This window comes from Dromaius novaehollandiae, chromosome 3, assembly GCF_036370855.1.
Source record: "Dromaius novaehollandiae isolate bDroNov1 chromosome 3, bDroNov1.hap1, whole genome shotgun sequence".
In the NCBI taxonomy this organism is placed as follows: domain Eukaryota; kingdom Metazoa; phylum Chordata; class Aves; order Casuariiformes; family Dromaiidae; genus Dromaius; species Dromaius novaehollandiae.
The window spans coordinates 1,952,322-1,967,980 of record NC_088100.1 but is presented as its reverse complement, the minus strand read 5'-3'; the positions used below and the strand labels follow the sequence as shown (position 1 = coordinate 1,967,980).

The window sequence follows — 15,659 nt, the reverse complement described above, 5'->3', positions numbered from 1 at the left end:
TGTGGGGCGGGGGGTCCGTGAAGTGGGGCGCAGGGTGCAGAGCAGGGTGCGGGGGGGCCGGGCCCCCCTGCAGTGTTGCCCCGGTGGCCGGCCCGAGCCGAGCCGAACCGGCCCTGGGGGCGGCCCGAGCCGAGCCGAGCCGAGGCAGCCCCGGGGGCGGGGCCGAGCCGAGCCGAGCCGAGCCGAGCCGAGCCGAGCCGAGCCGAGCCGAAGCGGCCCCGCGGCGGCCCGAGCCGAGCCGAGCCGAGCCAGCCCCGGGGGCGGGGCGGGCGCTGCGGCCGGGCCGGTGGGAGGAGCCGCCGCCGCCGCGTTGCCGCCCCCGCCCGGCGCGGGGGGCAGAGCCGAGCCGGGCCGAGCCGAGCCGAGCCCAACCGGGCCGGGCCGGGCCGGGGTAGCGGCAGCGGCCATGTACGGTGAGTGCCGCTCCGGGAGCGGTGCATATGGGGCCGGGACCGGGGCACCGTGCGCGACCGGGCTGGTGCATGTGCGGTCGGTACCGAGGTTGGTACCGGGGCACCGTGCGGGGCCGGTACCGGAGCCGGTTCTGAGGCACCATGCGGGGCCGGGCTGGTGCATGTGGGGCTGGTACCGGAGCACCGTGCGGGGCCGGACTGGTGCAGTGCGGGGCCGGTACCGGGGCACCGAGCGGGGCCAGGCTGGTGCAGTGCGGGGCTGGTACCGGGGCCGGTACCGGGGCACCGAGCGGGGCCAGGCTGGTGCAGTGCGGAGCCGGTACCGGGGCACCGTGCGGGGCTGGTGCAGCGCGGGGCCGGTCCTGGGGGGCGGTACCGGGCCCCCCTGCGGGGCCGGCGCCGGTAGCGGGGCATCGTGGGCGGCCGGGCCGGTGCCTGCGGGGCCGGTACCGGGGCACGGTGCAGCCCGGGGCTGGGGGGACGCCGGGGCCCTCGGTGGGGCTGCGACCCCGCCCCCCCCCACCGCGCCCGTGGGGCATTGTCCCCTTCCCGGCCCCCTTGCTCTGCCTATTCCCCCCCCCCGTTTTTTGGGGGTCACCCGCCCATACAGGACCCATATGGCACCGTGCCCCCCCCCAGGGGGTCACCCCAGCGCCCCGCTCCCGGGTGGCCCCCCCGGGGGTTTCGGGGTGGCGGTCCCCCCCCCCGGGGCCAGCACCCTGTGCCTGATGGGGAACAGCTGGTGGGCACAGCTGGCCCCCCCCCTTTCCCCCCCCCTCCGTGGGGTCAGCGGTGCCATTAAGCCGCTCCGAGCTTTGCTTTCCCACTCCCCCCCCCCCCCCGAAGGGTTTTGGGGCCGGGCGGGATATTATATCCTCCCCACCCGCCTCCCGAGCATCCTTCCCCGTGGATGCCAGCCGAGGGGGGCCTCAGCCCGGGGGGGTCCCACAGGGCCACCGGGCCGCTTCAGCGGAGCCTGCTCTCAGCCGGGAGCCGGGAGGGGGGGGACACCGGGAAAGTGGGGTTCGGCCCCCGCTGCTTGCCTCCGGGCCGCCTCCGGCTGCTCCGGGGCCTCTGTTGAGTCATCCAGGTCTCCCAGCTGGTATTTTTCCACCCGCAAAATGAGGAGGGAGGGAAGGAGGGGGGGGAAACGCTGCCCGCCTGCCTGCGGCAGCTCCCGTCGGGGACCCGGCCCCCCGCCGCCCCCCCGGGGCTCGGCGCATCCTCACCCCGCCGCCGGGCCGGCGATGCTCCTGGTGCAGGAGGTGCCCTTCCCGGGAGCCAGCCCTGCTCCGGCCGGCACCTTCCCCATCCCGGTCACGTCCAGGTTGGCACCGCTTTATTTATATATATATATATATATATATATATTTTGGGGCGATTTCTGCTGCTCGCCAATGGGGATTTGCGGGGAGCCGCTGCCGTCATCCGAGCTCTCCGCAGCAGCCCGGAGCACGCGACCACCCTCCGCGCCGGGAGCCACGGGGGGATCCGGCCCCGGTGCCCCCCGAGCTCCCCGTCCCCCCGAGCCGGGAAGCGATGCCGGGGCGAAAGCCGGGTCCGGGCCTGGAGAGCGGCCAGGAGCCGGCAAGCTCTGGGGGCTGCCGGGGACGAAAGGTGCATTAGGCAGGCGCCGGATTATCGGTATCTTTTTAATCGCTCTTTTTAACCGTCTCCCGGCCTGCGGGAAGGATGAGGCCGTTCGCGGAGGAGGTTTCGCCGATGGGTTTGCAGCGCGGGAGCCGGAGGCCCATCATCCTCTCCAGGAGGGACAATTTTAATGCCAAAACCCACCCAAAAAGGGTCTCCGAACGCGCCCGTCGCCGCATCCCTGTGTTTGCGAGGCCGCTTTCCGCGTGCGCCGCCTCCTCCCACGCCGGCGGCACTGGAGACGGAGCAGGTTCCCTTTTCTCGGTGGCGGTGGCAGTGGGGCAGGGGGAAGCGAGGCTTTTCGGGGGCTGCAGCGTGCCAGGGAGCCGCGGCTGCACCGTTTTTTGCAGTAAATAAGCAGCGCTCCGCGGGCTGGATGGCTCAGCGGGGGAATGTGAAATGCAATTAAGATTTTTTTTTTCCCTCTTTTTTTTTTTTTCCCCTGCGCTTTTTAACTAAACGATCTGCAAATTAATCCGGCGCCCTCGGAGGAAAAGGGGCCGGTGCCGGCGGTGCCGTGGGTTGCTCCCGGGGGCTGCGGCAGGGGAGAGCGGCGACAGGCGCTTCCCGCACGCGTCTGTCCCGCTGCCGAGGGCGTTTGGCAGGGTTTTCCGCCGAAACGCCCGAAACCGGCTGTGGGCTTTGATTTGGCCTGCGATGGGGAAACGGGAAACCGCAGGAACGCGGGTGGCCAGCCTCTCACAAAGGTCCTGCTTGTGCTTTTTGTTAAACATGCAAAAATCGCTCTCTTTCTTTCCCTTTTTTTTCTTTTCCTTCCTTAAAAAGCTTTCGTGCTTGCGAGCCGGCCTGGGCCCAGGTCTGGACCGGCTGCACGGCAACGATTCGGGTTCAAAAAACCCCAGAGTGGACAAACTTGCGGGAGAGCGGCACGCGAAGGGCCGTTAACGTGGTTTTAACCATCCTCCCTCTCCCGGGAGGGAGTTATCTTTGCCCCGTTCATCCCCGCCGGAGCGAGCTGGGTTTCCTGCTGCTGCGGGTTGTGTAACGGGACCAGCTGCCCCTTAAAGCGCTTAACTCCCCTTCCCCGAGCGCGAGCTGGCGTTGGGTCCATGACGGTTTGCATCCCGGTGTCGCCGGGGCTGGATCTGCGAGCGCTGAGGGAAGGCGGCGCGTTCGCTGAGACCGGGCGGGATCGGTGCACGCATGGCTCCGCGCCTCCCCCGCGCCCCGTCGGGCTCTTTTAAACGCGATTAGAGAGCTCGGCCGGCTTAAAGGGCGGCTTTGGCGGCCCAAGGCGCAGTGCGGATTTGCATCGGGATCGGCCCCGGCTGCTGGGGCAAAACAGAGGGAAATTGGAGCAAAACCTGCGCTTTTCCCACGCCGCTGTTCCCCGGCGGCAGCAGCTCGGAGGATGCTCCCAAGCAAACCCTTTCCCTCGGGAGAGCGCTCGGCCCTGCTGGCACCTCCAGGCTTTTCCCCATGGGGAAAAGCTCGCAGGGCACCGCATCCATCCCTCCTCCCCACTAGCACTGCTCCTTCCCCCGATTTTGGCTCGTTTTCCTTTTTTTCCGCCCCACTCCATCCCACTGCCCGCCCAGGAGCGAAGGGTCACCGGGCCGACTCAAATAGCGCCAGGTGCCGTTTCCAATCTCCGGCACGGAGATTTTCCGCGCGAGAGCTCCCGGGGCGCCCGTCGTGGGATATTAGGTCTAATGAGAGTTTTGGCGTGATTTAATTAAGATTTATTTGCAATCAGTTGGAGTGCCCCGCTTAAGCGAACTCGAGGCCGCAGATAATACGGCCGTAAGCTTTCCCCATGCCGTGTTTATTGCTGAGCTGCAATTAAAACAGGGAAAGGGAAGGGGATTAATGAGGAGAGACCCAAGGGCAGAGGGCTGGTGTGAATGTGAGCGGCCGTTGCGGGAGCCGAGCTGGGGCCGTCTCCAGTTCTCAGCTGGTACCATCGGGCCGGTCTCTTGTCTGGGATGTTTGATTTTCCATGCTGGGAAGGCAATGGCTCATCTTGGTCCGTCTTTTGGGATTGCAACCGGCTGGAAACCTCGTGCAAGCTCGTGGCGTCCCCAAAACAGCCCACGTGGAAGATGCTCAGGGCTGGTTTGGCGCCTCAGCCCGTCGCCCAGGGGGGTCCCAGGGGCTCGGAAAGCCCTGAAATCCCGGCCGGTGCCTGCGGGCATTAATGCAAATCCACTTTGGGGCTGCAAACAGCTTTTTCCTTGTTTCGCCTTAAGGAAAGCCTTCTCCTGCCCGTCTTCAGCAGCCCGCGGTGCCGCGGGAGTGTTTCCGCAGCGGGGGCATCCGCCGGCCCCCGCCGCGCCGCTCACCCGTCCCCTCTCCCGCAGGCGTGTGCGGCTGCTGCGGTGCCCTGCGGCCCCGCTACAAGAGGCTGGTGGACAACATCTTCCCCGAGGACCCGGAGGTGAGCGCCACGACGCCGCGCCGATGGGCGCCGGGGCGGGGTGTGTGTGTGTGGGGGGGGCTGCCTCCTCCGAAGCCCGCCGCGAGCTGCTCTCTTGCAGGACGGGCTGGTGAAGACCAACATGGAGAAGCTGACGTTTTACGCCCTGTCCGCCCCGGAGAAGCTGGATCGCATCGGCGCCTACCTCTCCGAGCGCCTCATCAGGGACGTGAGCCGGCACCGCTACAGGTAAGGGCCGGCGGGCGGGAGCCTCGGGGATGCCGCCGGGGGGGCGGCGCCGGGTGCCCCCGCGGGCCGTGACTCGGGCGCGCTGCGCTCCGCTCCCCAGGTACGTGTGCATCGCCATGGAGGCGCTGGACCAGCTCCTCATGGCCTGCCACTGCCAGAGCATCAACCTCTTCGTGGAGAGCTTCCTCAAGATGGTGGCCAAGCTGCTGGAGTCGGAGAAGCCCAACCTGCAGATCCTGGGCACCAACTCGGTGAGGGGCCGCGCGGCACCCGGGCGGGAGACCCCCCACTGGGAAAAGATTTGGGTCCGAATACCCATTTCCCCCCTCTTTGGGGGATTCGGGGCTGGACGGCGCAGAGGCTGCCGAGCATCCGTCCCTGCTGCGTCTTAAGAGGGGGTTTAGGAGGAGCCGATGCCAGTCGCTCCCGGTTGAAAGCACTGCTACTCTTCCCATCGGCAAACCTATTAATCCGCAGCCGTCGGGAAAAGCCGGCGCATCGATCGCTCGCTCGGAGCTGGCAGCGGCCGCATGGGGCGTTTCGGTGCCGTGCCGAAACCCCGCTGCCCGGGAAAGCCGCGGGAGCAGGGCCACCGGCAGCTCCCGCGGCACCGGGATGGACCTGGCAGGTATCCCGCATCCCAAAACTTCCCTGCCGGCGGGAGCTGAGGAATTTTTGGGGAAAATTGGGGGATGCAAAGGCCATTCCCAGGGATGGAGGTGGGCGCAGAGGCTGGGCAGCCGCCCTCCTTTGGCAGGCAGCCGTCGGATTTCCAGCACACCGCCGCTCCCGTTTCATTTCTTCCTTAGATCGATGCCGATCCTTAATTTAAGCAGCTCTTCCCCCTCCTCCGTGTTCGCCTTGTGATGTATTTATGTCTGGTGTATTTATAGCTGGCTGTGTTATCCCTGGGAAGAGGGATAACGTGCTGCTCACATCCCCCCCGCTCCTTCCCGCAGGGGAAACAGCAGGCAAAGCCCTGCGGCTGGGGCTGCCGCCTCCGCTGGACCATCCGCGCGTCCCGGTGCCGTTTTTCCTGCCTGCCAGGAAAAAAAAAAAGAAAAAACTTAGGAAAAATGGCAACGGCCTCTGGGCACGTGGCAGAGCTTGGAGCGGGAGGAGGAAGCGCGCGGGCTCGGCGGCGTGGCCCTCCTGGTCCTGGGTGCCGCTGGGCGGTCCGGTCCGGCACCCGCTGACCCCCCCGTTTTTCTCCCCTCCCAGTTCGTGAAGTTTGCCAACATCGAGGAGGACACGCCGTCCTACCACCGCAGCTACGACTTCTTCGTGTCCCGCTTCAGCGAGATGTGCCACTCCAGCCACGACGACCCGGACGTCCGCACCAAGTGAGCGCGGCTCCCCGGCGGCCGCAGCCTCCGGCGTTTCTCGTCTCCAGGCAGCGCTTTGCTGCGACGGGAAATGCATCCCGGGAGGATTAATTAGGAATAAAGCAGCTGGATTAATGCCGCTCGCTGCTGCCAAAGCCGGGCCTCTCAGCAGCGTGCTTAAAAACACCCAGTGCTCAAAATGGCCCGGCACTGGCAGCTCCTATGGCCCTGCCCTGGAAGGGATGATTTTGTTTTTTCCCCCCTCCTCAATTGCTCTTTCTTCTTTAGCAAAATTACTCTTTTTCAGAGCCGTGCTGGCTGGTGCCGACCACTGATTTTTTTTCTCCTTAATACAGCAATAATGCAGGAGGCTCGTTATTTCCACTTGCCCTTTCGTGCATTTATTTCCGTGGATAAACCCGTGCTCTCTTTCCCGGCGTTAGCGGTGGGCCTCGAGGGGCCGGTTTCGGTGCGTTTTGCTGTGTAGGGAGGTTTTTAGCGATGACTCTCGCAGGCTAAACCTGCCTGAGGGTATCTGAATCAAAAGATGCAGGTGGCAAAAGGCACCTAGGTTTCCCAAGTGTCTTGCATCCCACTGGATGCAGCTCTGCTCTCCTGCTGCTGGGAATTGGAGGGGGAGGGACAGCAAAACCCCCTGTGCATCGCCGTATCGGAGAGCAGAGCGTGCATGCACGTGCGTATAAATATAAAATAATACATTCTTTTTATATCTATCTCTCTCTATATGTATAACGTTCCTGTGCCAATTGCTGCCCAGGATCCGGATGTCCGGCATTAAGGGCCTGCAAGGGGTGGTGAGGAAGACGGTGAACGACGAGCTCCAAGCCAACATCTGGGACCCGCAGCACATGGACAAGATCGTGCCCTCGCTGCTCTTCAACCTGCAGCACGCGGAGGAGGCCGAAAGGTGAGTGCCTGCGGCACCGTGGCTGCTTTCCGCTGCGTTTTACGGGGCTGCCGCGTGCCTGCGTCTTGCACCGGGGGGAAAAAAGCTGCCCCGCAGCTCGAGGACGACCATTGCAAAGGCTTCAAGCTGCCTGGATGCTCCCGTTCGGCTGGCTGAACCCCCGTGCGAGGGATTGCTGCCGAAACGCTGCTTAGGAGGTTAGTTTAAATCCAGGAAGGATAAATTGCAGGGGCTGAAATGCAGCTTTGCTCCCTGTCCCTCTGGCAGAGGGGCAGCAGGTGTGAATTCCTCCTGGGATTTTCCTCGTGAAGGTCAGGAAAGATGCATCGGCACCGGGAAGCCAGCTTTTGGCCTTTTTTTTTTTTTCTCCTCCCCCCTCCTTTTTCCTATAAACTGAAAGATCAAGGTGGAAAAAGCATTTGCCGTGTTTGTGCTTCCCCGCAGCCGCTCGCCCTCGCCGCTGCAAGCCACCGAGAAGGAGAAGGAGAGCCCCACGGAGCTGGCGGAGCGCTGCCTGCGGGAGCTGCTGGGCCGGGCGGCCTACGGCAACATCAAGAACGCCATCAAGCCCGTCCTCATGTGAGTCCCAGCCCCGTGCGAGTCCCGTCCCCGTGCGAGCCCCGCGATTTAGCTGTGGGGGAAACTGAGGCACGGGGGAACGGCCAGCCGGTTGCTCCCTGCTGCTCCGGGCCGTCCCCGGCGTTCGGTGCTGCCCGCGTCCCTGCGGGCGTTGGGGTCTGGGGCGCCCGTGCTCACCGTCCCCCCCCGTTTCCGTCTGTCCCCAGCCACCTGGATAACCACACGCTGTGGGAGCCGAAGACCTTCGCCATCCGCTGCTTCAAGATCATCATGTACTCGATCCAGGTGGGCGGTCGGTGGGGCGGTGGGTCCCGGGCCCCCAACCTACCCCCCACCCCTCCGCTCGCCGGCCCCGGGGCCGGCTGCGTGCAGCAGTGTATCGCCGCCCCGCTGCTTGCGTTCGGCGTTTCTAATCCTGTAAACTGCCTAAAACCCTTTACGGCGTGATTGGATTTTATAAAATCCCGTTAACGCACCTTGCAAGTGCGGACGCCTTGGGGAAACCCTGGCGAAACCCAAATCCCTTCGCCCGGGCGTCCCCAGGATTAACCGTTGCGTCCGTAGACCCGAACAGCCCTTTAGGATGCTTTTTCCCGGTCCCTGCAGCCACAGCACTCGCACCTCGTGATCCAGCAGCTCCTGGGGCACCTGGACGCCAACAGCAAGAGCGCGGCCACGGTGCGCGCCGGCATCGTGGAGGTGCTCTCCGAAGCGGCCGTCATCGCCGCCTCCGGCTCCGTGGGTAAGCGGCCGGCGGGCGCCCTTGCAGCGCGGCGCGAGTCCGGGCACGTGGCCGCCTAAATTTGGGTGCCTGGGTGCAACGCCAGCCCTTTGCACGGGGGCAAAGGGACCCTGGTGTCCCCTCGTCTGCCTCGCGGCCCGCCGTGCTGCAAACGCACGGGGCCGGGGTTGCCCGGGGCTGAGCGTGCCGCGCGTCTGCTCCCCTCCCGCCGGCGCAGGCCCCACGGTGCTGGAGGTGTTCAACACGCTGCTGCGGCAGCTGCGGCTCAGCATCGACTACGCCCTGACCGGCAGCTACGACGGCGCCGGCATCGGCAGCTCCAAGATGATCAAGGAGCACGAGGAGAGGATGTTCCAGGAGGCCGTCATCAAGACCATAGGTGAGGCGCTCCCGCGGTGAAAGCCTCCTGGGAAAAGCTGCCCGTTATCCGCGGCGGCGGGGAGAGGGCGGGTGGGAGCAGCCTGGGGAGGGAAGCCCTCCTTGGGGAGGGAAGAGGCATTTTGCAGGGCCACTTTTGGTTGGACTTTCCCAGGTCTTTGCAACACCCCAAGGAAAAGGGCAGGGGTGCAAGAAGCAGCTCGTGGGCACCGGCTCCGGCTGCGCCCCGCACGCTGCCCGCGCGCTCTCGTCCCCGCAGGGTCCTTCGCCAGCACGCTGCCCACCTACCAGCGCTCCGAGGTGATGCTCTTCATCATGAGCAAGGTGCCGCTGCCCTCGCTGCACCAGGCCATTGAGGCTGGCAAAGCCGGGTGAGAACGGATGCTTTTCCCTCCCCTCCTCTTCCTCCCCTCCGCCCTGCTTTCCTGCGAAGGCTTTGGATGTGCTTGTGTCCGGCGAGGATGGGCTGGTCCCACCAGAGCCTGGTGGTGGTCCTTCGAGGTCAGGGTAGGAGGCAGGTGCATTTTGGGGTACTCTGAATATTGAAAGCTTCCCCTGGAGACGAAGGGAAGGAGAGCGATGCCAGATCCTTATTTAAAATGCTTTGCTGTCCCGTGGCCCCTTGAAACGCTGGAGCATCACGGGGAGAAGGGCGATATGAGCAGTGATGCAGCAGGCATCTCCTCCGCTCCAGTTTGGGGGCTTGTCGAGAGATTTGGCTGTCTGGAGCTCGGTCCTGGGGCTTCGCCCAAAATTAGCAGGGAAGAAAGAATAAAAACTAGGGGAGCGCCCTGCGAGGGAGGACCGGCTGCTCTCACTGCTGCCTCCTCGCACGCCAGCCCCTCCGAGCCGCGTCAAAGCTTTTGTCGGCACCGAGTGGGAGCCGGAGCTGGAGGAAGGGCAGGAAAACACCCAAACGACATAATTGCGGGAGAAGTGTGGGAACAGAAAACGAGCGCGCTATTTGGAGCGAGGGTAACGGCGCTGAGAGACGTAAATAAGGCCGCAAACAGACTTGCGTGCTATATTTATCTCCGGAGCGCGGTCAGGCTGTTCCCACTTGTCGGTGACGGGAGAGAGACTTTGCCGGCTGCCGGGAGACGCGCTGCCAGCCAGCAGCGATCCCCGTCACCCGCTCTGCGTCGCGCTCCCGCTGGGGTGATTCCCTGGCACCCGGATTTGCTCCTGGTTTGTGCAAACCTTCTCCGTGCCAGGCTGGATGTGCCAGGCTGCATTTTGGTTTATCAGCTCGCGAGCTTGCTCCGGGAGAGGTTTTGAGTCCTAGCTGAGACCATACAAAGGATGGGGCTTGTGGGCAGCACAGGCAGCGGGTCTCGGGCGATGGTGCAACCTGGACATCCCTCGGGAGCTTTGCAGGTCTCGTCCTTCCCATATAGGATTGGGAAAGACAGCAAAGAATTGGGGATTTTGTTTCTTTGCATAAAATAACGCACAGCCCCGAAGCGGCATTCTGGTGAGGTTTGTCGTCCCGGTGCAGCTTGTGCGTGCCCGGAGGGTGCAAACGCTGCCTGGTTTCTGCTGCCTGGCAGGATGAATGCAAAAAGCGATGCAAAAATGCATCGCTGCAGGCTGTTACGTCTGGGGCCTGTTCGCCCGAGTCCTTTGCAGCACGGCTGAATGCCACGGTGACTCCTGGGGAAGTGCTTTTGCCCTATCCAAGGCTTTTCCACCCTTTGGGTGTGGAAGGAGGGTTGATTTGTTTTCACCCAGGTTTTACCCTTCGTTTCTTCTCTCCCTGCAGCGAGAACCGGAATCGGCTGACGCAGATAATGCTCCTGAAGTCCCTCCTCCAGGTACGGACACGTCGCTGTCCCTGCATCCAGGGAGTCTGAACCACTAGGTCTTCTCCGCCTGTGTTTCTCCGGTGTGTTTTAACCCCTCGAGTGGCACTGTCATGTTGTCCCCCTTCCTCCTGCAGGTCTCCTTGGGCTTCCAGTGCAGCAACATGCTCACGGCGCTTCCCAGCTCCTTCCTGGACAGGCTGCTCTCCGCTGCCCTCATGGAGGATGCTGAGATCCGCCTCTTCGTCCTCGAGATCCTCATCAGCTTCATCGACCGCCACGGGAACCGCCACAAGTTCTCCACCATCAGGTATCTCCCGACGTCTCGAGCATCGCCTCCTCGGTGGCTTCGTTGGCCACATCGCGTCCCCGTGGGCCGGCCCATGGGGTGCCGGTGCTGCCAGCGCTGGCTTTAGCTAGCTGTGCTCTGGAGAGGATCAAAGCTGGATCCTAAGGCCGCTGTAGTCCCGGATGAAGATACCTCCATGGGGTTTGATGTGGTCCTGCTAATCCATTTTGCATGTGCATTTTTGTTGTCAACTTGGCTTAGTATTTCTGAGTGCCACCAACATGAAATCCTATGGTGATTTGGCTCGGTGCTCCTGGACGTCCAAATTGCTCAGCTGGGTTTTAAAACCCACCGCTGGCTTCCTGCCTCGGTTCCTCCTAGACAGCTCATTCCTGGGCAGCAGCTCTGCAGGCGTGTGGAGGCATGTGGGGACCCCGTGTCCTCCCTCCGTCACCTCCTGAGCTTCCCTTGGCCTTTCCTTGCAGCACCATCAGTGACATCTCCGTGCTGAAGCTGAAAGTGGACAAGTGCTCGCGCCAAGACACCGTCTTCATGAAGAAGGTAGTGCCGGGGCCTGCGGTCGAGCTGTCCCCATGCTGACTGGTGGGAGGACTATGCCTCAGTTTCCCCAAGTCACATGGGGACGGGAGGAGTCTCCTGGTGCCTCTAAACCTGGGGATGTCCCTAGGAAAAGCTGGTGGCATTTCGTCTCCATCAGTGCTTGATGCTTGGCGTCCTCCTCAGACCTGCCATTTTCCCCAAGGAACGAGCACCCCAGGATGTGCTGCTATCCCAAATGCTGTTTATCAAGTGGTTTTCCAAGTTTCCTGATATCTTTTTTTCTCCTCTTCCAAACATTTTCAGAGGTGGTGCAGACCCCTCTGGCACTAGAGCCCCTCGCGGTGCCTCAGGGCTTCATTTCCCTGCTGTGCTCCGAGCTGCACCTTCTCAGCAGCTTTTCCAGCCGGAGCCTCCTCTCCCGGGCTCTGCTCCCCGCTGCGTGGGTGGGCCCTGCCGCTTCTCCTTCTCCCCACGGCGCGGGTGCTCGCGGGGTGACCGCCTGCCTCCCTGTCCCCGCAGCACGCCCAGCAGCTCTACCGCCACATCTACCTGACCTGCAAGGAGGAGAGCAACGCGCAGGCTCACTACGAGGCGCTCTACAGCATGCTGGTGCTCATCAGCATCGAGCTGGCTAACGAGGAGGTCGTGGTGGACCTCATCCGCCTGGTGCTGGCGGTGCAGGTAGGCTCGTGGCGGAGCCGGGCTGAGCACCGTGGGGTGCGCGGACCCCGTGGGGGCACCGTGGCCGGGTCTCCTGCGGGGGCTCACGGAGGGTGTTAACGAAGCGGGCTTGGAGGTTTGCTCAGCTGGAGGTGGCCTTGCGGTGGCCAAGGGCTGGAGGTGGCCCTGTGGTGGTGATGCCGACCAGGGACAGCAATGTGCAACGAGGGGCTGAGCCAGTTTTGGAGTCCCGGTGGGGATTTTACGCCAGTTTTGGAGTCTGGGCATCTGTCTGAACCCCAGGGGCCTCTGAAACGCCATGGTCAGACCCCCCTGGTGCCTCGACCATGCCCACCCTGCGGGGTCTGCGTTTCCACTGCAGGAGATCGCCCAGATCAACGAGGACAACCTGCCGGCGTACAACCGCTGCGCTCTCTACGCCCTCGGCGCAGCCTACCTGAACCTCATCAGCCAGCTGACCACCGTGCCCACCTTCTGCCAGCACATCCACGACGTGCGTGGGCCCAGCGAGGGCACGGGCACGGAGCTGTGTCCGTGGCCGCTCTGGCCGGCCGCGGGGGACGAACTCGGCTCCCCGCTTCCTTTTTGCAGGTCATCCAGATGCGGCAGAAGGAGGCTCCGTTTCTGCTCCCCGAGGACGTGTTTGTGGAGAGACCCAGGTAAGAGGCTCCGCTGGAAAGCGCCTGCTCCTGCCGGCCGGTCCCAAGGGATCGGCAGCCCCAAGAGCTCGGCGCTTTTGGGATTAGCAGCCCTTAGCGTGCCCGCGGCTGCCTCATCCCCGGCTTGGGATGATGCTCCATGGCTGAGCGCAGGGCCAACCCGCATCCATCGTGATGGGTTGGGGCTGATTGAGGATTTTTTGGGTTCTCTCTGGTTTTGTGCCCGCGGACACAGAGATAACCCAGTGTGTCCTGCTGTGCCGGAGCTAAGCGAAGCCTTGCGAGCCCCCCGGTTCCTGCCCCCAGAGGGGCTGGCCACCATCCCTCCAACCCAGCGCGGTTTCGGGAGAGGTGCCGCTGTCTCTGCCGGGTTTCCTCCCTCCCCGTAGGCTGAGCAGGAGCCTGGACCGCCTCGGCCCCGAGGTCTTCTTCCGGCAGAGCAAGATCAGCGAGGTGCTGGGAGGCAGCGGCTACAACTCGGACCGGCTCAGCACGCCCTACGTCCCCCAGCTGACGGGTACGCGCGTCCCATTACCCTGGGGCATTGGGGACACCGTGCCCAAGCGCCGGCCTGCCCTGTGCGGCCCCGTCCCCCGGGGTGGCCGTGCTCAGCTCCCGCGGCTCCCTCCGCAGACGAGGATCGCCTGTCCAAGAGGAAGAGCATCGGCGAGACCATCTCCCTGCAGGTCGAGGTGGAGTCGAGGAACAGTCCCGAGCGAGAGGAGGTACCGCGGCACCCCGGGGCGACAGCTTCCCCTCGGCACCGCGCACTTTTTGCATGGTTAAACCCTCTCTGATTTTCTCCTTGGCTGCGTGAACGAGCCCACGATACCCCCGTCCGCATCCGAGCTGGTCCCAGCGCTCCCAGCGCGCCCGTCATCAGCCCCGGGTGCGGGAGGAAGGGTCTCACGCCGCCGCTTGCGTGGCGAATCCTTATTTTCCCTGTACACGTGTTTTGTCGCGATGGGAGCCTTTGGGGAGTGATCCAGGGAAATCCAACCTGGAAAAGCACCCGGGCAGAGCCCAGCGTGCCGGGAAAGGTGTCCCTGCTCCTCGAGGAGGGGCAGGAGCGCGGTGCCGGTCCAGGGCGAGCCGAGGTCCCGCGGGGGCCCCGCCGTGCTCAGCCTCGGCTGCTCTTTCCCCTTCCTCCAGCGAGCCCCGGCGGAGGAGATCACCTACGAGACGCTGAAGAAGGCGATAGGTAAGCGAGGCAGCCGGCGGCGCGGCGGGCACCGTCCTGCCTGCCGGGGCGTCCCGGGGGGGTCCGTGGCCCCGGCGCTGCCGGAGCGGCGATGCCAGCCCTGCGTTCTAGCAGACGGCGTCGCCGTGGAGGAGCAGGAGCGGGAGCGGAGGCGGCAGGTGGTGGAGAAGTTTCAGAAAGCCCCGTTCGAGGAGATCGCTGCCCACTGCGGTGCCCGGGTGAGTCGGGGCCGCCGCGGCACCCATTGCCCCCCCCACATCGCCTTGCACCCCGTGCTCGGCCGTGGGTTGCGCCGGAGCCGCCACGGCCGCCCTCGCTCTCTTGCAGGCGACGCTGCTGCAGAGCAAGCTCAACCAGATCTTCGAGATCACCATACGGTGAGCCGGGGCACCTTGCCCGGGTCTTCCCGGCGCGAGCGGCCGCGCTGCGCGGGTGCCTTTCCCTCGTCGGGCTTTGCACCCGCGCAAACCCCTCCGTGCACCAACACCTCCCCTCTCCGCCGCCCCCAGGCCCCCGCCGAGCCCCTCCGGCACCATCACGGCCGCCTACGGCCAGCCGCAGAGCCACTCCATCCCCGTGTACGAGATGAAGTTCCCGGACCTGTGCGTGTACTGAGGGCGGCCGCCTTGGAAGATGCGGGATGCCGAGGAGCCCGCGCTGCCTTTTGCCGAGCTCCCTCCTCCGCGCCGCTTTCCGGGCGCCGGGGTCAGCGCAAAACGGGGTTCGTGCGGGAGATCCGCGGCGCTCCCGGCAGCCGGCACGGCCGTCGCTCCGCCGGGCGTTATCCCGCGCCTCTCCCGCGTCGGGGCTGGGAGAGGGTAACGCCGGGGCGAGCGGCGCCGCAGCTTCCCGGGAATTCCCGCGGCCATGGCGCGCTGCTGCGCTTCCCTGGGGCTGCTGGGATCCGCGTCCTTCCGCAAGCGGCTCGAAGGGGTTATTTGCTTAATCTGCTTAGAAAAACAGCAACAACAAAAAAAAGCAAGCGTTCCCCTTGGAAGTGCTGGAATTGCCCTTTCCAGCCCCACGGGGGAGGAAGGGGGGGCAATAAACCAGGGCCTCTCGCTTCACGCGACCGCGGGACGGACCAGCCCGTCGGAGCAAAACCGCAGGCTGGAAAACGTAGGAAGGGGCAGGAGCGGGAGGCTCCGGCTGGAAACCTGGTTGGTTTTTCAGCCCCCCCCGTCTCGCCCCTTTCCTTGGGGTCCCCTTGTGTCCCCTGCGCCCCGCCGGAGCCGGTGTTGCACTCAGCGCTGCATTTTTGGGACCCAGCTCCACCTGTAAATGCCACAGTGTGAGTGACCCCTTGGTACATCGTTTAGTTGAGCCACTCGTGGGTGTGTATATGATAAAGGAGAGTTGTAGGAAGCCGGCCGGGGACGTGCGCTTGCCAGGTCGGCGTTTCAGGGCCCGGCACCGGTCGGTATTTCCAAATGCACCATCTTTCTGCCCTTTTCAAATAAATGTCGATGTCGCCACGCTAGCGGCTCTGGTCTGTCTGCACCCGCGCGGCACCGTCCCTGCCGTCGCTCTTGCAAATACACAGCTGGGCCCGGAGCCGGGCTCCTCTGCATCCCATCCTCTTGCAGCCGGGCTGGAGGAAGGCATGGGGTGAGGAGGAGGATGGTCTCGGCTGCGGACGAGCCTTCCCCAGCCCCGCGCTTAGGATCTGCCTCCTCTTCCTCAGGGCTCACCTGCTTTTCGGATGTTCCCCGGACGCCGAACGAAGCAAGCGCCTCCTTTCACAAATTGCTGCTTCCCCGAAAGGCTGGAGCCCGACCCGCACTTGCAAAATCGCCCGTTTTCTCCCTCCCGCCCCCCAAATTTC

General features: G+C 64.4%; 1 protein-coding gene across 3 annotated transcripts; it reads left to right on the top strand.

The window, feature by feature from the left end:
* The first annotated feature begins 257 nt into the window (after positions 1-257).
* Positions 258-15,314, top strand: EFR3B (EFR3 homolog B). Of its 3 annotated transcripts, none has more exons than XM_064508232.1 (23): positions 258-413; positions 4,385-4,461; positions 4,562-4,689; positions 4,790-4,940; positions 5,911-6,032; positions 6,793-6,942; positions 7,387-7,521; positions 7,728-7,806; positions 8,128-8,263; positions 8,481-8,642; positions 8,901-9,012; positions 10,404-10,455; positions 10,581-10,753; positions 11,218-11,293; positions 11,813-11,974; positions 12,336-12,467; positions 12,566-12,633; positions 13,023-13,150; positions 13,267-13,358; positions 13,786-13,834; positions 13,933-14,052; positions 14,162-14,211; positions 14,344-15,314. In XM_064508232.1, the coding sequence occupies exons 1-23, from the start codon at positions 407-409 to the stop codon at positions 15,127-15,129; spliced, it is 3,147 nt and encodes a 1,048-aa protein (XP_064364302.1). In that variant the 5' UTR covers positions 258-406; the 3' UTR covers positions 15,130-15,314. The 3 variants fall into 3 exon arrangements, with proteins under 3 accessions (XP_064364302.1, XP_064364304.1, XP_064364303.1); XM_064508234.1 differs by having other exon boundaries at positions 13,949-14,052; positions 14,344-14,583; XM_064508233.1 differs by having other exon boundaries at positions 13,946-14,052; positions 14,344-14,583.
* Positions 15,315-15,659: the final 345 nt, after the last annotated feature.